This window comes from Ammodytes marinus, assembly GCF_949987685.1.
Source record: "Ammodytes marinus genome assembly, chromosome: 10".
NCBI lineage: Eukaryota > Metazoa > Chordata > Actinopteri > Uranoscopiformes > Ammodytidae > Ammodytes > Ammodytes marinus.
Window position 1 is genome coordinate 11556848 of NC_137214.1, and position 24183 is coordinate 11581030.

At 41.3% G+C, this 24183-nt stretch overlaps 2 protein-coding genes across 2 annotated transcripts in view; both read right to left on the reverse strand.

Annotated features, from left to right (window-relative positions):
* Window positions 1-20032, reverse strand: part of diaph1 (diaphanous related formin 1) — a 102429-nt gene extending 82397 nt beyond the window's left edge. Inside the window, exon 1 of the mRNA XM_080036038.1 lies at window positions 19263-20032. Coding sequence (XP_079892164.1) covers window positions 19263-19361 — 99 coding nt within the window. The 5' untranslated portion in view covers window positions 19362-20032. The remainder of the gene's footprint in view (window positions 1-19262) is intronic.
* A 3069-nt stretch (window positions 20033-23101) lies between these two features.
* smim32 (small integral membrane protein 32) lies at window positions 23102-23868 on the reverse strand (the record flags this gene model as incomplete). The annotated part of the gene is made up of 2 exons (XM_080035858.1): window positions 23832-23868; window positions 23102-23489 (listed from the first exon to the last, which is right to left on the reverse strand). The coding sequence occupies exon 2, from the start codon at window positions 23447-23449 to the stop codon at window positions 23102-23104; it is 348 nt and encodes a 115-aa protein (XP_079891984.1). The 5' UTR covers window positions 23450-23489; window positions 23832-23868.
* Window positions 23869-24183: the final 315 nt, after the last annotated feature.

A 24183-nucleotide genomic window follows, 5' to 3' on the forward strand; every position in this document is an offset into this window, starting at 1 on the left:
CAGTGGATTCTGGGTAATGGCACGGGAAACTGAACATGAGTGTGTCACAAAGATAGATGGAAGAGGAAGACTGAAAAGGCATTCTTGAATTCAACAAACTGTAAGTTCCGCTTTCCAAACCACAAGTATAATATGCGCACTCGAGTCAAAGTGAATCGCAGTGTTTGAGCCAGGATTGTCATTGAGGGGGTTAAATGGACGTAAGAAGTGTTGTCTCTCTGTCCCAGAGGAACCATAAAGGAAATAATGAAGCACTTCAGAACTACTTTTAGAACTGTGCTGGGTACCAAGGCTTCCATTACAGGGATGAGTAAATGCCAGCTATGACCATCCAAGTACAAACTGGTTATTCATGGGGGATATAGTTAAATTTAAATACCAAAATTGTAATATTTGTCGCAGTATGTCACAATTTGACAATTAATATGACATGATGTATTTACTGATCAAAGTGTTGTCCAGTGCAATTCAATATTTTGTTAAGCATTATGAATAAACAAGTCATTTGAAGACATTTCCTTTGGATATGAGAAATTGTGACATTTATAGACCAAATGATATACATTTTTTGGTAATAAACAGATGAACCAATAATTACAGCTCAATAATAACAGCTGTATGTGAATGTGTAGAAGCCTGGAGAATGAGCAGGGTGTTTATTTTTTTATTTTCTTTGACAGCACAGTTGCAAGTGATGGGGTTTACAAAAGTAAGGAAAATCAAGTGCACTGATTGCTGCTTTGTCATTTTCTTTGCTGGGGAAACCCCCTGTAGTGCTCTTCCAGCAGGCCTTTACAAAACACCCACAAAGTGTTCCAAAGGTAGCATAATTATACAGTCTGGAAGGAGCAGCATAAATAAAGTGTGTATGGTGAATGGGTTCTGCCAAGCTGCTTGTCTGTCTTTATTGACCACACAGCTGAAGTAAACACAAATCAGACACATTTGACTTGTGACAGAAGTGCTTGAACAATTTGAGGAAAATATGTAATTGCGATTTTTCTGACAGATTTTATAATGGATACGGATGAGAGAGACGCATCCTAGAAATAAATGTTGCAGTGTTTTGTTCTCTAGCCTGGCTGAACCCAGCAGAGCCTGCCAGCGATTTGATTTCACTCTGCGGACTAGTCTGGACGCAAAAGACTCTGAATTAGCAGCTTGTTTAAAAGGCTAGAGCATCATGGTTTTCACTGTGCATTTTTGGCTGTAAACACGTCAGCAAAGACCATTTTCCACACCAGGATTAACAATATAAAGTTTTTCTCGCACTGCAAATGCTTATTGTTGGTGGGCATTTACGTAGTTGCCTTGGATCACCTCTGATTAGCTAGCATGAGCTACAGCCACACAAGGCAAGCATTGACACAGCAGTTTGGACCCTGGATCAGAAGGGTTGCATAGTACCCTTCATGCATCTTATTCACAGCCATTGCTTTTTTCTAAAACGGGTCGTTTCAGATCATTATTTCAAATTTAAATCAATTCATCGTTCAGCCCTATGTATGTGCCATTGATATAATGACTGAGTCGCACACTGGTTCTGATCTGTCTATGTGTGCATACCTGCACCTGTCTGTGCAAACATTGTAAAGTAGCAGGTCCAGAGACTCATGAGAGAGATTATGTAAATCAGAGCAAGAGTGTAAATGCAATCATTGCAGACTGACAGAAGGTAGAGTGTGCGCCCTCAACACACAGTAAACTAAACACTAGTTGAGGGTTGGGTCGCACACACAGGGAAAAAAAAATCCGATATTGTGATGTAATTGTCTTTGGGCTATATAAACACGTTGATAACATCCCATCATTTATGAGGGCAACCATATTATGAATATTTGAAGAATATTTGTCCTAAAGTTCAACAGTTTCATATATTCCTAGAGCACCCGAACAGCATACTACCCATGGCCCAAAATACCAACACAAAATCTCCATACAGATGTTTGTAAATTTGAATATTCATCATCAAAAGACAAACATATTAATTAATGTTTGTTGTTATAATACAAGGGACGTTTGTTTTTGCTCTAAATATCCAGAAGGCCACAGCTTTGAAAAATATAAAGTCTATACACTCAAGGCATAAACAAACTGTTGTGATGCAAGCCCAAATCCAACTGAGACCAGCCATGATGCTGAAAAATGAATGTCTGTGAGGCACGAGTTGAATTGGGAGCTTTCACATTTTATTATCGTACAATTATAGCCACAGGATGGTCAACTGAGCTCAAAAGTAGAAAAGTTGTGTGAAACAACTTTTGCAATCAACTGTGTACAAATGTATAGACTGGAGGTCTTGAAACCAAACAAGAGCTTGATTTATACACCTTTATAAACTCTGACCGAATTTAGAACCTGTCTGCGTCTATTTAATGTATAAAGTAAAGTATAATTAATACCACAGATAATAATATCACTTTGGATGGGAAGGCGAATGAAAATGTGTGAGAATATCGTTCATTGAGAAAGATGGGTGTGATGTGACTAAATATTTAAAGACCTCTGACCAATGAGCATTAAGTTACAGTTAAAGATGGTTGCGGAGAAACAGTGCAATGTGTGTGTGTGGGTTATGTGCGGTTACGTCATCTTGTGAACCACACCGAGTTAGTGTTGTTAACAGTGTTGCCATGGCGACACACTGAGTGTATGTATGATATCACGCAGGGGGAAGCAGCACTTGGGCAGGCACACCCAGACATGCTGAAAAAGGTTTCCTACGCGTACCGCCAAAGCAGGAAATGACCAACAACCCTGTCATATTGCGCACACACACACACACACACACACACACACTTGGTTAACAGTGTTCTGTGTAAAAGAAGAAAAAATAATTACCTACCACCTTTAATAGTGTTTGCCAGAAGCACTGAAAAACCTTTAAAAGCAACACATCCTGAGAAAATGGGAATTGTAATCATCGATGCTCATTTGAGCATGTTATGTAGAGAAGTTTAGGATAATGTTGTAGTAGTCACCCTGTTGCCCTGTTGTAGACACATGCCAATATAGGTATAACTTCCAAGTAACCTGTGACTGGGATATAGACACACACAGACAAAAAGAGAAAGAGAAAAAAAGAGGCAAAAATAAAGTCTTCCCACAGCAAATGTCATATTTCTTTGACCAAGGCTGTGAGGTCTAACCCTAAGAGGTCAGCTTCTCCTTTCTATCCCATGCTGATTAGGACATCTTCCGGCTCTTTCAAATCGGATCTCCTCTAGCTGCACTTTTAAATGCTACAAGCCTCCATGAGCTGCTGACTCAAGGTGCATTTGAGTTCACTGACAGTGCACTGTCTGTGTACCAGAGAGATTATGATTGGGTGTCAGTCCAAGTGGGGCAGGTTTGCTGCATGACTGCACACTGTCCTTGGTCTACTGTTGTTAATTGTAACACGACTACCAACTAACCCCCCACCCATCTCCACTTTAAAACAAGGGAGGTCACTGTTACCAATTCCATTTATCTTCTAAAGCTGACTGAACAAACTTTTGGAATCAATGCTGGGGAGTCCCAGTGGCTCAACAGGAAAACAAGTACCATTAAGGCAATATGTCCTAATCGTAGTGGACCTGGGTTCGACTCTGGCCCGGGCCATTTACTGGATGTCTTCCCCACTCTCTTTTCCCATGCCAACTCTTTTCTTGAAATATCCAATAAAAGTGAGAACACCAAAATTAACTTTAAAATCATTCAATCTCAATAAGTAACCATTTCCATTGTGTCCTCTGAAGGTCTTGTGGGTCTTGTGAATGGTAAAATGGTCCTGTTTTAATTAATTGATGGTTAATAAACCCACAATAACTTAAAAAGGGATAAATTCCAACATCAATAAAGAGGGAGTTGTAGTGCAATTCAATTCTAAGCCTTCAATGTAACAAGTGAGGAGGCAGGCGCCTTCCTGGCAGGCAACTGGCATTTATTTCAGTGTGGGCAAACCTCAAACCTCCAAAACATCAAGTCATGCGTGCAACAGCTTTCACAATGCCATTTGTCCTATAAAAAGCCCCTTGCATTGTAGCCCACAGCGCATGCTCACACCCGTCACCAGTCCAGTGCAGCTATCAACCATACTGAAATGTAGTACTCGTCTTACTCAATATTGATTTTTTTTTTTTTTAGATAAGACCGTGTTGTTGACAATGGGGCAGTTTATGTTTAGGCCAATACAAGCTGCACAATAAAACTATGAAAAAAGTTGTGGGTAGAGGTTTGTTTGCTCACTTGTTTGGACAGTGGCTGGTCAAAAAAAACAAAACCAGGTGCCTGGATAATCAAACAAACGTTTCCCTATCTGTCACTGCTCGATACTGCTAGTAATATCATGTCATAAACACATAACTTAAGAAACAAAGGTTGTTCAACAGACTAAAAGTGGACCAAACAACCTTAACATACGCTCACAAGCTGAGCACACCATAGCCATTTTTATATTTCCTGCTAATTCTCGACTGTTTACTGCCAATAACATCAACCATTTCTAGGGATGCACCGATCCACTATTTTTAGTTCCGATCCGATTCCGATATCTGGGTTTTGGATATCGGCCGATACCGATACTGTCCGATTCGATATCATAATTGTTGTACATTTTTTTGTTGGTGGTGATGTTATGTATAAGGCTAGGAAGGCTTAAGCAATTCTAATTTAAAAGAGCAAGAAATGTACACAAATGCATATAGGTTTATCTTAAAGGCAGAATTATAGAGTCATACAAAAAAAATCCTTCTCAATGATCACTTCTGCCCCACTAGAATATGTTGTGGTCTGTTTGTCTGAACAGTCTTCCTCTCTCTGGCTGTATTTTACATAGTAGAATTTGTCACAGTGCAGAAGCCTCTCCACTTCCTTGACTTGGATTAGCTTTGTTAGCTCACTGGCTAACAAAATGATATGTCAAATTAGAAAGTGGTGTCCTCTCTCCCTCCACCGAACGTCAGCGCATGCTCGCACGGCTCGTTCGCTCTTTCATAGTAAAACACATAATAATTATTTTTTTTTTTTTTTTAATATCGGAGCTGTCAGTCCGATATCCGATACGCAGATTTCGGCCATATCGGACCCGATACCGATACTGGATCGGACCCATCCCTAACCGTTTCCCTCAAGCAGGTTTTTTTCATAACTGCATGTTTCACAGACATTAGCTTTTTAAAATGGTGGGGTATAAAATGCCTTCAGATAGTCAATTAGATAACGGTTGTATCTTGGAGCCTAGATTTGTTAGAAGGGATGGTTGCCAGTGCAAAATAGCACATTGTAAATCTACCACCTACATCTGCATGCATGCAGAAAGGAGCATCCATCAGCTCACTTAGCATTAACATCCCACACACACAAAAATTCACCTACTGTATACAGATTTCAAACCTTGACCTCTGCATTACCACATGAACTTGTGTTACCCCCACTCACAACCTCCCTCATAGATCCTCACATACTCAGTCCACTGTACCGGCACGCAACCGATATACATGCATCATTGACTGCTCCTACTGATGACTGCAGCCTGGTAAATCAACAGAGGCAGGGTTTGTTCCTATGATGGCTTACAGGCCCACCATCATTAATTGTAAGTAATGAGAACTGCCTAAAACAAAACTGCACACAGCTAGGGAAGGAGAATAAAGAAATCTTCCCAGTTTATTTACTAGTGTTGCTGTGTGTCCCTGTCCAATTGGTGTGTACCTCGACAATATGAATTCAGGCAGAAGTTGGACGCCAAGGCTTATGAGCATATTGAGCTGATTAGGAAATGCAAGTATATCTCAATGTAATTATTTCGTCTTTGGAAGTGTGTTTCATTTTGGTGTCTTTCCAGCTAAGATCCTCACAAAGTATCTTCAGCTGCTTGTTTAGTTTTTTACTTTTATTTTTAGAGTAATTTGGACATTTCCCAAGGCTTTCGCCAGAGTTTAAAAATATACACCAGTAAACAGCTTTGTGGGCTACAGATAACGATGAGGGGCCATGGAAAATCCTTTATTCTGGAAAACATATGCTGTATTTGACAGGTTCCCCCACAGCATGTCCGCATCCAGTTTTGGCGGTAGAATATTAATGAAGTATCATAGAACTATGTGCACCAAAAGTAGGGGCATGAAAAACAATTAATACATAAACCACAGAGTGCTATTGAAATTAAAACCACAAATATTGATAGGCTTTGGTTGGGATTTATCCATTTTTAACATCATTGCTATAGCCTACACAGATCTGTCTGCATTGTGTCCAGCAGCAACATTTTTACGTCTTAAAGGTCACATATTATGCTCATTTTCAGGTTCAAAATTATAATTTGGGTTTCTAATATACGCTGTTTTCGTGGTGTAGTGTCCAAAAAAAACTTTAGATTTCTCACAGTGCCATTGCTTAATCTCATCTTCTCAGCCTTCGTCTGAAACTCTGTTTTAGAGCCTGCCTCTTTAAACCCAGCCTTTCAAAAGCCCCACCTAGTCTAATTGGCCTGTATCTAACTGCTGGTCTGAATCCAACTGCCTACCTGGTTAGAGTGGTATCTGGGAGTGTGCTGATCAAGCGGAGGTAGTGCTAAGTTAGGTTGGTAATGAAGAGGTGTGACTTATCTCCTTATGACATCACAACAGGGTTTTTCCTGCATTCAAAAAATGTTGGCGCCCGCCAAAGGAATTTTAGCGCCCCCCAAAGGAAAATCCTCAGCGCCAAAGTGTTTTTTTTTTTTTTTTTTAGAGATAATTCAGATAAATAAATACAAATCTACTTAAAACGGCTCCAAATGTGTTTCCATTTCCGCGCCATTCCAAGTCATATTACTTGCAATCTCAGTTGTAAAAAAAGAAATCAGGTCAGGGATAATCGTTATTAAACTATCATTGTTCCGCTCGCCGGGGCATGCAGGCTGTTAAATGCAGCAAACCCTTTCAGCCGTGAGCTCCGCTCGGCCCCTCCCTCACCTGATAGTTTCGCTAACGGCTAGTCCAGAGAGTAGGAGGGAGATGTTGCGCATTGCCGGGTGTTTTGAAAAACTTCTAGATGACGAGTATAAAGGTAAAACTAATTGTGTTGTCTGAAAACACTTCAGACTCACAACAAACTAAAATAATGTGCAAGATTTGTCACGCGCGGACACGCGAGTAACATGACATACGCGACCGCGAGGGAGAGAGAGAGAAAGAAAAGTGATATACGACCTGATCTGCACTTTTAAACATCCGGACCAATTTGTTTATTCACTTTAAGTCGAATCATAGTGGTCTATGACTAAGCAATCAATGAATAAAAAACACAGGAGGTTTAAAGCTCCTTGACTCCTGCCACCACAACTGTCAACACTACAATGCAACTGCCTATCCAGCCAGCTCCATGACATAAATAAATCATGCCCTTACATTCAATGCTAGCAAAAGACGTGCCCTATCAACACCATTGACAACTGGTTATTTTTATTTTGACATATTTTTATTAAATTATTAAAAATATGTTTCACTTATTTAGCCTATTTCTATTCTCCCTGTTTTCAGTTCAATTAGGCCTTTGTTTAAAGTCCAAAGTCATGGTGTTTTTAGAAAAAAACATTGTTAAAAGTAAAATAAATGCATAATGTTCTTAAATCAATGATTAACTGTCTTTAATAATCGTGATAACACAATGTGATTACTCAAAATAATCATGATTTATGATTTTTTCATAATCGAGCAGCCCTACCTTCTTCCATGGTTTAGATCAATTAGAAACAATTAAAGTATTAAATAGGTAGGCCTAGTCATTATTAGTATTTTGACTTCATATCTACAGGTTGTTTATTGTGATTTCATAAGCGTCAGTGAGCTCCATGGTAATGCAGTGATTGACAGGCTGATTGAAATGCTCTTTATATGGACAGAAACTCCTCTCTCCTAACACAACACCCCTCTTAAAATACACAAACCGTTTGCCTTTACTGTCGCGACCCCAAAAAAAGTTGGTCGCGTACTGACCCCCCAAAGGCCCATTCTGAGCCAGGAAAAACCCTGCACAAGGGGAGTGAAATCAAACAGGTGGAGATAGAGAAAAGGATTGAGTTTTTTTTTCTAGACACACTGGGGAACCATATCAATAAAACACACAGACGTGCGTTTTGCCTAATAGGTGACCTTTAACATATTTCTCCATGACTAGTAATAGGACCAGACTAGACTACTGACTGACCTCTGCAGTGAAAATCACATGTAGGTTGACACTGTTTACCGTGGTGGTGTTGAGATAAACAGAGTTGTCTGAGATTAGCTGTAATCTGTCAGGGGGAGACTGGGGAGAGTCACAGTGGAGGACTGACACTGTAATCCTAACTAAGCCCCCCATACACAACACAGGTGCCAGACACATTAAAGCATTCATAATATACATGCAGATCAGTCAACAGGTTGGTCTATAGAGCGTGCTGCTCACAAGCAAACTCCTGCTATTAAAAGGAGAAAGAATGACCACGGTCGCTGGATTGCTGACAGAGTAAGGAAAGATTGCCAGAAAAAGAGCAATGCCACGTAGGATCTTATCTATTTGTGACAGAGGTGACAGATAACTAGTCTTCAATTTAAGAAAATATATTTTTGAGTAATAGTGACCTGGCGGGAGGGGGTCCAAGCCAATCTGTAAAACTCAACAGCAGAAACAATATATTTAATATTCATTTTCTCGGGATAAACAGTTACTCTGTTAGTTTTATCCATCTCCAGTCGGGAAAGTGTCAAAGCTGACCATAGGCCTCAATGGTAAAAACCCTGTTCTATATTTAACATTATACAGGTCTCTAGAGTGGGCTGTGTTTATGTGCGTAAGTATTTACTACACCACTGGTACCCCCTTGCACAATGGATGGGCGGGAATGAAAGGGATAGGGGTAAGGATTGGAATAATAGGTACTTAAATTTGCACAATTTCCTGTTGCAGTATTTGAGAAATAATAGGGTGGAAACACTGACGTTCGGCGTGTGTGTTGTGTGCGTGTGTGTGTGTGTGTGTGTGTGTGTGTGTGTGTGTGTGCATGCAAGTGTGCCGTGCATACCCGAATGCAAATAGAAAAAGTAAGAACAAGAAGTAAGATTTGACAAGTTGACAAAATGAACGTGTGAACAATATTTGAACGCCCAGGTCAGAGTTTGAATACCAAATTAATTTGCTGCTTTATACTATATATTATATATATTATCATATATTTCCAGTAAAAACAGTAATACCTAGCTTACTGTGTGCTAAAGTGCCAGAAAGACACAGAGTTGGAAGTTTATTTGTGAATATGTGAATGTGAAATGAGAAGAGAGTGAATAAAACAAGTTAAACACCACTGAGGACTAGCATTCAACAAACATCACCTGGGCTAGTGAAACCGAGTCATTTGTTGAGTGCTCTTCTCTTAGTTTGGGGAAATAGGCATGACAATAAATGTTATGCAGAGAAAAACAATCATGTTTTCTCCATAGCATGAATATTGCTGCATCATCTGAAAGGGACAACGGATAATTGTGACACTGACAGAGTTTCCTCAGAGTTGTGGTTGGCTGTTAACTGACCTACCTCCTCTCTAAAACAATCATTCATTGTTTCCAGCCAGCGGTCTGTGTCCTGCCTTGCCAATTTCAGACATAATAACATCACCATTTGCGCAGCAGCCCAACAATAGCATATCCCATAAGTGCTAAAAAATCTTTCCTCCTCCTTTACCTTAGTTTAGACCAGGGGTGTCCAAACTACAGCCCGCTTTTTATTGGCCCGCGGCCGATTTAAAAAATATAATGTAATATGGCCCTTTTAATTTTTAAATAATTGAAATGCACTCATTATATTACAGAGAAATATGTCCCATAAAAGAAAAAGAGCACCAAGCCCATCCCAGAGGACCCTGCATAATATTTTATTTTAAATTAATATTATTATGGAAAATCCATGAGTCCTTCTCCAATAGCTTCTAATTCATCTGACACAGTGTCTCAATTTTTTTTCATACAAAATTCTTCAGATTTAGCGTCTTAATTTCTCTCTCAAAGTGCACCAGATTCATGCATTTCACTTTAAAAACTTAAAAAAATCTCCCGGGGGGCATACCCCCGGATCCCTCTAGGAGGGTCGGGATCTCGGCTGGCTACTATTTTCACCCAGCTGGACATTGGAAGCAAAAGCAGAAAACACTGGGTGTATCAAAGGTATTTAACAAGAGGGGGAATGTATCTGTTTAATGTGCAAGGAAAGTGTTGCCGTGAAGAAGGATTACAATTTACGAAGACACTATGAAACTAAACATCAGAGTAGCTACATGTCCTGATAAATGTGTTATTTTTGCAAAGTGGCCCGGCCCTTCGTAGATTTTTCTGTATGTGGCCCTCAGTGAAAAAAGTTTGGACACCCCTGGTTTAGACTAATTAGACAGCAACCCCAACTCTGCCCTTTTGATTTGGCTTTTGGTTTGTTGACATGGTGTCACAAGGGATAAAGGCAACTAGTCTGCAGACAGAAAGTACAATAGATCAGCAGCATCATTAGCTAAGGCGGGCGACTTGCATTGTTTAGGTGGCCGCCTTAACCATAATGCGCTGTGGGAACCAAATACAAATGTATTACAGCATAAAAGCTATAGTGCGTAACTTATGTTGCCCCCATGAGGAATTCTGAGTAAATACAGCAACACTGTCAGCGCATCAACATGAGGTAAGCGCAAGGATTATATACCTTCTGTACTAGGGGTGTGCACGGTTACACGTGTACACGTGTACACGTTTGTAAATCATAACCGTTTAGGAAAAATCAATAAACGAAAACCGTTCTTTTTTTTTTTCAAATTTTCTTTTTTTCAAAGTTTTTAATTATGTTCTGGAGACACGCATTTATTGATTTTACCTCACTAATAAAGTCATTGGGGATGATAAAAGGTAGTCTGCCGAATCTGTCTGTCCCTCGGCGAGTGTGTGTGTGTGTGTGTGTGTGTGAATGAGTGTGTGTATCGGCGCACACACACACATAAGGGGGGGAGTCGCCGTGCTGGGGCTTGTCTCACAGCCACGGAAGAGAGATGAAAGATAACCTAAATATTAAAGTTACCCGGTTGACGTGAACTACGCTCGTAAGTAGCCCGAACTTAATAACACCTGTTCAACCTGCATACACGTGGACATGTATAAATCGTAGAAATGTGCGATAGGCTTTATTAATCAGGAAATTAATGAAGCGCGATAATGACGGCGCACATGACAGCCAGGCGAACGTGTGTAGGCTATGTGTGTGCCATGGACCTATTATAAGAGGTTTGTAAACCATAGAAAGTATATAAAAACGAGCGTGGTTCATGTCAACTGTGTGTTTACAGGCGAACAAACGCGCATGCGTGTGTGCGCACGCCTACAAGACGGCGGGCGCACAAGGACAATGACGTCACGGTTAACCGTGTACACGAAAAAAAATCCGTCGTGTACACGGTTAGACATTTTTGTAAACGTTCACACCCCTATTCTGTACATCCCGTTTTTTTCTCAACAGTATAATCAACAACTGAAACATTTAGTGGCCGCTTCTTGAGCTCCTGTGTCCAGTGTCAGGTTTGTAAATGCTGCCTTACTGAGAAATAAAAAGAGAAAGGCTTATGTGACTCTTCAGTCCTCTAACTCGATTAAAGTAGGAATTTGGTTACAGTCTTCTTCCTAGAAAATTCCCTGTTTGTGGTGGTGGAGAGACGATTACTGGAGATCTTGTTGCCTAAAGCAAAATGCTACGACCCACCACCAGTGAATGGATCCACTGACTGCTCATCTGTGAGATGTCTCCACACTATACAGCAGGTCCTTGATCATTGAAATCAGAATAGACATAAACAAAGAGTATATTGTGCAGTCCAAAAAAAAATTAACAGGTGAAGGTGAGATTCTCTTTCAAGTATGATATTCCAGAGGTATAGTGACTCTGCATTCCTCTGTTGGCCTGCCCTGACACAATTGGTCACAGGCACTTTTATTACACAACTCAGCAGCACTCACACCCAGTCAGAACAAGCCTTAGCAAACTAATCTGAGCAAACAGCTTCTCCCATTTGACCTGCAAAGTACAGTAATTCCAGATTATCCCCACGAGTGTCTTCATTCCATCTAATTACTGCTGACTAGACAGGATATTGTTCGAACTCGAGCCTCAATGACAACTTTGTTTTGCTTACGTTTATCAAATTGCAGACAGAAATAAATTCCAAAGCATCCTGACAGTAAAATATCTGTATGTTAGTTGATTATATGCCCCATTAAGTTAACAATTTATAGGGTCAATGCATATCACTATGGCAAAACTACTCCTTGTGGGTTAAAACTTTTGACACATGTTGCACGGCACGCCTGTCAACCCTTCATCAATTATGTCACGCCAGGGGGTAAGGATGGGCAATAATACAGTTACTAACAACTATACCGATATAATTCTACATATATACATTTCATAATGATAACACCCACCTTGACATAAAAACAGTGCACTGCAAATTGTGCCAGTTAAGACAGGCAACCAAGTTTCATCATTTGAAACATTAACACGTCACAACATGCAGAAAATAAGAAACTACAGTCCTACATGAGTGTTGTTAGCAGGTTCCCCAACAAGCCCTGGGCCAGCAAGTAAGACTGACAAATGGTTGTGTTACACTGTGAGTTTAAACCACAATTAACTTTTGCTCTAAAGCAAAGAATCAGCATTTACACTTTTTTTTTAAATATATTTTTGGGACATTCTTATGCTTTATTGATAGTGCAAAGAGACAGAGGTGAAATGGGGCAGAGGGGAGTGACATGCAGAGAACGACTGCGGGCGGGAATCGAACCCGGGTCTGCTGCTGGGCCCGGCCCGGGGGGGACGCCCTACCAACTGAGCTAAGGGCGCCCCATCAGCATTTAAACTTGAAATAAATAATGATTTTAAATGTATTGTGAGAATAATCGATAGGCCGAAAAGTTGAACAACACCTGCCATTAAATCACTGACTTGGGGTGTGACCACAGGTGCAACTGTGCATGAAAGTTTCAACCGCAGCAGTGCAGAAGCAGTTTCCTGCTTTTTGTGATAAAACAGTTATTTACTGTAAGAATCTCGGTAATGAATGCTTTCCATCCATACTGCGGTATGGAAACGTGTTACTTGTAAACAACTGTAACTTGTTACTATCCCTGACCCCCACTAATGCATTTTCTGCCTTCCATAAAGGTTGAGTTAGCTATTGCTTGTCAAAATCAGTGAATATCTCCTCATGATTCGCTACCTACAGTGTGTGAGCTGAAAAATCCAGCGTTAATACATGGGATAGGCTCTGTAAATGGGCATTTTGCTAGCTATGGTGGCCCTCTTTGTTTACATACCAGTTTACAGAGCCTAGGCTGTGTAGTAACACTGGATTTCTTTTCCAGTGCACACACAGTACTGACAGGTACTGTTTCTGACAACAAGCGTTCTCCAGAATCACTGACTCCACCTACAATCTCTGTATATGCTTTCCCAGTCTTTTTCTTTCTGACTACACCCTGCTCATTGATGGCTCACTAGCTTTCACTTCAGCTCAGCCTTGCTCTCTCAAACGCTCTCTGAGCCACAAGGCCCGTGCCACTAACAGACCATTAACCACTCCAGTTTCATGCTGGCACTCAGTCAACCTGTTCTTCAGTTAACAGTATGCTCCTCTTCCCCTGAGATGTAGAGAACAGGAAACTGTGTGTGTGTTGGAGGAAGAGAACATAAGAAAGTGGGCTAAAGAGACCCCACAGTGCACCAAAGCAACTGTTTAACTACTCTAATGACTCAGTCTACTTGAGTCAGACTCTTAAACAAAAGGAGGTGTGACCCGACAGCTTTGATTCTTCATGGGTTGTCTTAAAATTAGCATTTTGCTAAGGTGGTTCCCCCAGGAAGTAGTTGCAGTGCTGCACAAAGGCTCATGCAGGAATAATACTTTATGCTTGAAGGAAGTTGCACTTATCTTAGCTATTAATCAGACATTAAATGATAAACAGCATGTTGACCTGCGTTGAACACTTAGGGCGCACTCACATTAGGCAAAGTCCCCCCACCTCCTCCGCTGGCCTGTACTCACACTGCAAGAGCTGGGCCTAGGCACGATTGCTTATTGCCCTACGTCACCACGTCTACTGTATATGCACGCAGGTTTGGGATTTGAAGCACATTTGAATCCGATTTAGAATACTTTCATCCGGACAAATTTGCAGCAAACAATCTACTTCCTCATTAGTCAATTTATTTCTTTTTTAATTTCCGTTGCATGTTGGATCGCCGTCTATGCTCATTAGCATCTGTACCGTGGCCTGAGTACACTTCTCCTGTGCCAGGGCCGAGGAAAAGTATGGTGCTTCAGAAGGGAACGCCGCACTCACACTGGTCAAACAAACTAGTGTGAGTGCACCCTTAAACCTTGGTTCACTGCAGGAACCAGAAAGAAACAACTGTCCAGTCAATCTAATGCCTCGTTTCCACCGATTAGAGCGGGTCGGATCAGAGCGGCTCAGAGCGGGACAGCTCACTTTTAAGAATCTCGTGTTGTTTCCACCGCGGACCCTACCCTTACTGGTGGGGCGGGGTTTAGGCTGGACTGCGATAGCCGCCGCCAGAATGTGGGTTAAACTATCGGGCTGTGGAACAACTGTGGTCAAGCCAGCGGTCTCTCGTTTTTGCTTGGTCAAACCAGCCGCTTCTTTATTTATTCCCCCCGTGTTGTTGTGAGCACAGAGACGGCTCGGTGCAACTGATAGAGACAGTGAGCGAACAGCGCTGGCTGCAGCAGCTACGTGACATCGTAGCAGTGGGACACAGTATAGCCAACTGATTCATTTAATGACGAGGAAAAACACCACACAATAAACAGTGCCGCGCTCACAAGCCAGCGATCTCTCGTTTTTGCTTGGTCAAACCAGCTGTTTCTTTATTTATTCCCCCTGTGTTGTTGTGAGCGTGTATTTACTAGCCTACTATCTTATTATAACCTTTATTTAACCAGGAAAGTCTTATTGAGATTAAAAATCTCTTTTACAAAAGAGTCCTGGCCAAGACAGGCAGCAGCACAGTTAGTTACAGACAATCATTTAAAAACAACAGAGAACATAAAAACAGAGTCACAGTCAGAACATCATCAAACAAAGCATGTACAGACAGAAGAGCCAGCTTCAACATCATTAAGTAAGGACTTGAACATGTTTAGAGAAACCAGCTCCTTAAGTTTTAGCGCATTTTGCAGCTGGTTCCATGAAAAAGGAGCAGCATAACTAAATGCCTTTTTCCCCAGTTCAGTACGGACTCTAGGCACAGTCATTAAAAACAAGTCCTCAGAGCGGAGCTGATACTTTCCTGTGGCGAAAACACACAGAGACGGCTCGGTGCAAGTTGCAACTGATAGAGACAGTGAGAGAACAGCGCTGGCTGCAGCAGCTACTTGACTAGTGGGACACAGTGTAACCAACTGATTAATTTATTGATGAGGAAAAACACCACACAATAAACATTGCTGTGCTCACATTTTCGCCAAAACACAAGACTCTCTTCACTCTTGCCGAGATGACTACACATGGCGGAAATGATTATTTCGACCAATCAAATGAATGTTTCGGCCCGCTTTCAGACGGCTAGTACCCCTACGGAGGAGTACTGAGATCGGGAGCGGCTCAGAGCGGTTAGGTGCGCTTAAACCATACCCTACCCAACTTTTGGCAAATGAAAAGCCAAACTACCCGGACCGAACCGCTCCGATCCGACCCGCTCTACTCGGTGGAAACGAGGCATAATGAAGTAATTGTGTTTCCTAAGAAGCTGTGACACAAAGGCATAACTTGAGTTAAGGGGCGGGACAAAACAATCAATACCACTTTTGTCAATCCCTGTGACCCTCAGACTTTGATTCAGGGTGCCAAAAAAAACACTGACAAAGTCCACATACACGATACAATAATCAATAATATGACAAAAGAATACAATAAAATGTGTAAATATTAAGACAGAAGTTATCCAACTGGTAGGTAAAGTCTGCTTGTATGAGTCAAGTAATATTTTTTAATTTGAAACAAGAGAAAGAAATACAAGCTCCAGGAAAAAGTGTCGTTCAAATTTAAAGTTTGTTTTAATTCTCATTTACACTTTACATAGTGTTTAACAAAAATGGATTTTTTTTTCCAATTGGCAATATTCTTTCCAATAAGGGCGCAATTGTATGTGATGCAAGCCATCCCCGCCTGAGAGCTCTAAATCACTGAAAGGGAACTTATATAATGGGGCACAAAACCCAACTCATTTGTCAAATTGATAGGATGACCCAGAATCTCCAAAAGATTCATGCTCCAGTTACACAACTCAGTCCAAATATTGGTTACTGGTCTCTTAATAACCAATATTCCTGATGAGGGCCTGAAAAAAGTCCATTCTACTTTGAGAGAATTGAGAATAACCTTTGACCTAAAAAAAAACAGATAACCTTGCTGTCAAACTCAACAACATGTACCAGAGGCAGAGTCTGTGATCTACAAATCATCTTGTTTCCCAAACAACTGTCCCTGGCTAATCCACATTGTGCCTGCCTGCTGGGTAGAGCCTGCCTGTTTGTGTCAACACACAGCATTCATTGGAAGCTGATCCTGTACGTCTCTCTGGGTCTGAAGAACACAGATACTGTAGCTCTTCAAGGAGGTGCACAGTTAAAAAGCACTGTTTTAAGCTTTAAACTCAATACATGGATCATCCTCAGCTACACAGGAAGGTACCTGTAATGTAGGCACAGAAAAGCATGCCAAGTATCCCTGTGAAATGGAAAAACATGGTACTGTATATGCCGGAAAAAAACTTAAAAAGACCCAAGCCTACTTTCCTCTAAGTGTTGTGTTTTAAAAAGTTTTTTTTAACTTCGGCATTACTTTGAGTAGATAATCTTCACTTGAGCATGTGTAGCTGCTGAATAGTGATTTACTCTACATGATGACTCAGTAAATTTGAGGTGTTGGATCACTTAGCAATTGTTTATCTAAGGTAGGCCCCTCAAACAAAAACAAGCATGTGTAACTTTTTTCACGTTAACTTGCTGCCAATTTACATTTTAAGCTGATGGAAAGTGCACCAGGTTTGTTCTACGCCTCCACTCTGCTGGTTGCCCCAGTAATTGCCAAGAACCGTTTCATATTTCTCACTGTAGGCTAGCCTACAAGCGTTAAATAATGTACCGTAGTGTTCCTTTTTTAAGAGTGAGAATAGAAACACAAAATCGTGAAATCGGTTGCATCCCCATTTTATCTAAAAAATGAGACACACAACAGAGATACACACGGGGATTTGGGGTCGAGATACCAAATACCAAGCTGACTGGAGACTGCACACACGTCATTAAGTCACTGGGTAATGTCTGAAAAGAGTAAAAGACCAGAGTGATTAAGCGATAGGCAAGTTAAAGTCACAGACAAAATAGTTGAGAGATGATGTCATACTAGATGAAGTACAGCAGCACACATTATTCCACACCCCTTGAACTCTTTCTGAACTCTGACTGTGTTGTAATAATTCTCCCAGAATGGGGACAGATTTCAGAGTTAGTGGTGGACTGCAGTCAAGGACACACTTCAATCTAAGGTGGGCAGTGAGTCTCTAGGTGGACACACAAAAATGAGCTAACCCTCAAACACAGTGTTATCTCAGGACATTGCACAATTGGTTTCTGCCTGTGACTCATGACATACACCCTTACCAAACCTCTGAGTACATTTACACTGACGTGGTGTGATATTATTATAACATTCTTTATGTACATATTTCTATTTGTTTTTTTAACAGCATACATTTAAGATAAAGTATGGGCAGATTTATACTAATTCACTGACTATGTCTGATAAAAGTGTATACTAACTGTAATGTGCCAGTTTTTTAAGTCATAAAAAAATCCATGTTTTTAAAAGGTGAACTTTTGCATTCAAACTTCACAAAATGACATTACCAATCTTATTTTCAAGTTGTGTACTAAACACATCACAAATGTTTCTATCAATTTTTAAAATCAGAGAAATTAGATAATACAGAGGGAGGAAGTCACTCCACAATCGTGCAAAAAAGAAAGGAAGAAGGTGTAACTGCATAGCATTGTGTTCATTGTTGTTTGTTTGTTGTCGTACTGTTTTGTTAGCACTATCGTGATGGACAACGATATCATCAAACTCCATCTTTGGTTATTGTATTGATCATGAGCTCCCTAGCGCCGGAATATTACATATTGTGAGTTAAAAAATAAATAAAAAATACAACCTCCTATCTCACTAATGTTTGGCATGCTGCTGGGCCCACATGAATGTTTGAATTGAGAATTATCAACTAACAAACTGCTGTCTGTAACTGTGTGAAACTATGTTCAACCTATGAACCCTCTGAGTAGGACCAATAAAGTGTGTGTGTGTGTGTGTGTGTGTGTGTGTGAGAATTGTTTACTCGAACAGATGTGTCTTGTGTGCATCCTCCATGGTTACCATTTGTCAGTGTGTGAAATGTATCAGTTTTCACCTGTTGCTAGAAATGGCCTAGGTGTTAAGTTACTTTACAGTCGGATGACAAGCATCACTACTGCTGATGGCTCTTACTGCTCTGCTGCTATCAACAATACAACACAAAGAATCACACTTGCGGACACACAGCATGTTAAGACACCATCTTAATTAAGTCACCTTGAAAAAACGTGTATGTGCCAATGCCACACCTCACAATTGAAAATGAGGTCAATATTTTCACTCAGCAACTCTATTAACATGTTTTGGTTTATGTAAGCCTAGTGTTTAAAATACATATAGCCTAATCTTCTCTATAAAATACATCGATTGTAACAACATTAGTGTTACTGTAGAAATGGGAGTATTTATATAGCTTTCTAGATTTCTGATAACACAATCCAATGAGTCATTTGTTGACGTTTTGCAAATTACCATCACTGCATAATTTAAGGTATAGGCCGATTGCACAGTAAAAGTTCTCGAAGTTGGAGGGCCAGCTACTTCCTCATAATATGTTGACACTAAATCGTGAACACTACAGGTTAACATTTCAAACTTTACTGACAGCTGGTACACAGCCTTGGGGGGGGGGGGGGGTGACCGTAATTACAGGCACTTTGGCAGTTTGTTGCTTTGTAGCTTGACTGGAGACATGAGGAAGAAAATGTAACCATGAGGGGAGTTGGGTGCATCACTTTGAAGCCAAAGTAGCCGACACAGACAGATCATAAAAATCCAACAAGTTAAACCTGGGGGGGTACTCACAAATTTCTGTTTCCCATCGCCTTTCTCGTTGGGCTTCTTTGATTCCTTTTTCTTCTTGGTGCCCGCACCTGAGGCTATGTTCCCCGAGTGGGGTTCCATCTTTATGAGTTAATCCCGTTTCCTTGGAGTCAAAATAAACCCGTGTGGCGGTAATCTCCACGAACACAAATGTACAAAACTAAGCAAATGTTTCTTCCGAGAAAGTCCCCTAATTTGCGGGAGGGAAAACAAAACAACTATCAATTCCCTTGGGCCTAAGCTAGTGCTCTGGCTAACTAGCCACAATTAGCAGTTTTGCTAATTATTTGGTAGAAAGCCAACAACACAGAAGGAAACTCCTCTGCTAAGCCGCCTGTCTGTATCACTGAAGGAGGGAAATTCAAAGCACAGCCTCAAGTCCTCGAGACGAAAAAGTACGCCGACAACTTGTTGCTTTTTTTAAACCACAAAGAAGGTCTTTCTTCTAACAGTATCCACGAGTAACACAACCCGAAGTTTTAAGAATGTCAATTTTGAAGTCCTGAAAAGTATACGGTGGGCTACTGACTTTGCTAACGTTAGCTTTAGCTAGGGCTAGCCTATCTGGTAGGTAAAGTCTACGTGAAAGAAGAAGGGAAAAAAAACTCCGCTCGCTATTCCCACTTCCACGGGCGACGAGTTGGTGTGTTACGGGGGACTCGGCTTGGCAGTGTCTCCCAAATTAGTTTCCATGGCTGCTACAAGTTTTAGTTAACTTTTTAAACCCCTGGGTGACAGCGGGGGAAGCGAGTGTCTTTAGCAACAGAGGACTCTTCCTGTTCTTCTTCTGACAGTCCGCTCTGAGCCAAAGGGGGAGGAGCCTCCACGCGCTCTGTGACTTTTATATGTCCATGACTACACCTGAGAGGATTGTACTGACACTCCAGACAGGACTGCACCGGGCTGTGGTGTGGAGCCAACGCTTATCACGGCTACGAGAGACAGTTAGGATACGGGCATCCCCATCCCAGTAATATGAAGACTAGTCTAACTGTTTAATAAGGCTTTTGAAACAGTCCAAATCTCCATTAACATAGTGTTTCCATGGCATCACTGTCTACGCGTGTGTTGGGCCTGCAATGTGAATGATGTAGCCTAGGTTTATACACAGTAGGCCTATCTTGCTGTGTCATAACTTTATATCGCCATAATATCTATAAAGGCGAAAAATCCACACAGAAAGTTCATACAAAATATAACAGAATAATCTCACCAAGACAAACGGTCAATGCAAATGCCAAATGAGCAGTGTAGTAAAATAAGCCACCAGCAGCAGGCAGCACAGGCTAGTGAATGTGAAATAGCCCTATTGAAAAGTATGACCGCTTCTGGTAGACTATGAAGTTATCAATTTAGCCTATTATATCACAGAAAAAATAAGTTTAACACTATCCTGCTAAATTCAATCTGTTGTTTTGGAAATAGCACTGGAAAAATTCTAACAGCTCAGCACTAAATCAATTCAAGGGAAGGGAGGCAGGGTTAGATATCATTTAAAGAATAGTCTACTCTTTTTTTTCAGCCTATTATTTTATTCATGTCCTGTGGAATAAAAACTTTATAACACTCTCCTACAGCCCCTGTCAATGTGTCTCTGCCAGCAATAACCAACCACCACATTACAGAAAGAACCTCACAATCCGATCTCCTTGACTCCTAAATTTAGATGTGAGATTGACCAGATAACCTTCACTCAGACATCTGACGTTGCTCACCATAAGGTATTTCACAGGCAATTCATTAATCTCACGTCTGGAAAGGAATTCGGCTGATGGATCTTAATTGTGCAAGTAATTATTACAATATTTGCCCACCTTATTGAAGAGACAAGATTCTACTTCACATTGATATTATTATTTTTTTTTTTTTTGTATTTTGTAAAGGGGATGTTTCAACATGTGTGGCTTGCTTGGGCACTTTGCAATTTGATATATATATTTATTTATTTATTTTTTTTTTTTGGTAAAATGTTTTAATTCTTTTATTTAAATGTTGTATTTTTATCCATGTTTTAAATTTGTTCCTTTTTTTTGTATTTGTATTCTTTATTTGATTTTAACCCTGTGAAGCACCTTGAGTGGCCCTGTGCCTGAAATGTGCTCTATAAATAAAATTGCCTTGCCTTGCCTTACTGTAACCAACCCAAGACTAAGGGCGCCACCAAGCGGCGGCAGGCGCTGTAGTTGTGTCTCCAGAGTTAATACAACGTGTCAAGCAAATGGTTAATGCACCAATAGCCTACATGAAGCATTTTTAATGTAGCCTAATTTATGTTGTACTAGAAAAAAATGTTTGCATACACAATGGTACTGGGTGGCGGTTGGATGTGTGGAAAAACATGAACATTTAAATAGCCAGTTGTAGTAAACAATTAAATGAAGAAGGCACATGTTCTGCTGACTAAATCCACAACGATTGGTAGCTGAAGGTCCTTCAAAAACAGCACGTATGTCTAGTTGGTTTGTCATTATATGTCCAACACTCAAAGCAGCTGTAGCGCTTCCCAGATCCAGTTAACATGTTTGATTACGCACCACATACACAGACACATGATCACTTTGTTTAATTCAGTTGAAGCAGGAGTCACTTAATTAATGTTAATTGAAATGATTTGACTCCAGTTCTCCTGGTTTGAGTAATTTGTAAATACATTACAGACAATCCAATAATTCAGACACTGTTCCTCTTATCTCTCACACAGAAACATGTGCGCACACAATATACCTGCACGCAGAAATACCGGCTTAAAGAGATAGGCTCATCTGTCTGTCTTGGTATGTGAGAAATGTTTTCCAAAACAAGATTGTGGAGGATTTGCGCATAACCGATGGCACTGCAAACTGACAACAGCTTGGTTTATCGCACGGGACTCGTCATAAACTTCTGCCTCGAGTCTTTATTCTCTGTGATATTGGTGCTATAAATTGATGGTGAGTGGGTGGGTTAATTAAAAGTCGTAGTGCGAGATAAGGCTCGGAGCCCTATGACAGTCGTAAAACCGCCTTTACGCACGTATTATAATAATTAACAGCTGGCTCTTCGCACCAGTGGCTACAGCGGCACCTTCAGCAATTAATAAACAGGGGCAGAGACGAAAAGACTTCAAAGTGCATTTTGAATAGCTTTATGTTTTACAGGCCTACAGTCGCTCATGAGATCACAACTTTACAATGGGCAAAAAGGGTTGAAATTGTGTGTTGATTGCGTCATTTCACAAGACAAGACAGTAAATGTTACAGTGATACAAAATATTTATATACAAACTACTGTAGACTCTTTATATGTTGGCATAGGCATACGTCAGGCTTCCATGGCAAAAAAAACAACAACAACAAAAAACATTAATTTTGCCAGATACAAATACTGTTAATTTGGATCCAATCCGCAGGAGTCCGGTTATAGGCAACTTTAAATACAAGCTTGGGATACTGTAAAGGAGGAAACAACATATTCCCATGATGCACTGGGGGATGATGGATTTTTAAGAGTCACTGATTTGATTTGGAGCTGTGCCACTATCTTTCCACCTGCATGCAGTAGGCCAGGGACTGTGGTGCTATATATTTAGGTTTGGCATTGAATAAGGAATGTGGGCCATACTTGGAGTTATTGAGACCTTGATTAATCATGTCAGTTTTTGTTAGGGTTTTCCAGCTTAGGTATGCCTTCTTATGTGTCCAAGGGCAACACATTCATGTTTCAAGTACGTGCAGCAGCAGTTCAAGGGTGATCAATCGAAGTCGTGAAAACCCCGCAAAAGTTCCACTCAAGACCCGGAGTCCTATAGAGATATAGGCCTACGACGTGCTGGGTGGTCTAACCTACTTGAAGGAGGTCCGGGCCTCTCTCAGCGACCTGTCATATGGCATGGAGGCGAAGAAAGAGTTTCGCAGCTGGCAGTTGATGAAGAACACAATGAGCAGCACTAAGAGGAAGAGCAGTAGGCACATGACTATGTAGGTGACCAGGTCGGGTTTGTGGAGCTCGCCCTCCCGGATCCCCACTCCGCCCCGGCCCGCGGTGGGTCTGAGCAGCGCGGCCACGCTCACGGAGCCCCCGTGGGATGAGGCGTTCAGGGCGGAGGGGCCGTGCGTGGAGGACTGGGCCATCAGTCCCCCCAGGTCGAAGTCCGGGGCGTCGGTGGAGTTGAGAAGCATCTGCCTCAGCATGGCGCCGCCGCGCGGGCTCACCGGCTGCGTCGGTCGGTTGCTGGAGGGTAAAAAGACACGGAGAAGGTTAATGCTTAGCCTACATCACATTACATTAAATTACATTTCCATTCATTTTATCCAAAGTGACTTCCAATAAGTACATTCAACCATGAAGGTACACACCTAGAACAGCAAGAATCACAAGTACATTGGCTTCAAATAAGCCAAACTAAGTGCTACATGTTAGTGCAACATGAAGGTGTCACACGTAAGTCCAAAACCCCCCCGGGGTTCTTTGAGGAAGCCTATTAAAGGACATTTTCTCCTGGTGGAATCCCACAATCAACGCTAAACAAACCAAAGTAGGCTACACATGGTTTTTGTTATGGGAATGTCTTACTTTGTTGTGCGCTGCGAAGGATTCCGCAGGTGTGCTTGAATAGACTAAACCCCGGCTCCGCATTCCTCAGGAACCCAGATTCTATCCACTCCAGCCCCGCCAAAGAGGCGCCCTGAATCCGCGGAGGGTCAGTAGCTTCTTATCTGCGTCCACAGAACATATGTCGCCGTGTTGGATAACAACGCAGCGTGTCCGAGCGCATACCACCAGGGTCTCCACGATTACAAAATCCACTTGTTGGCGTTTAAATCCCGATCGACCTTTTACGCGTGTGCTTAGACACAGACTGCGTTACCGTACGCCATGCTGTCCACATCCAGATGATACTATGGGGTCTGTCAGTCAGAGGTGG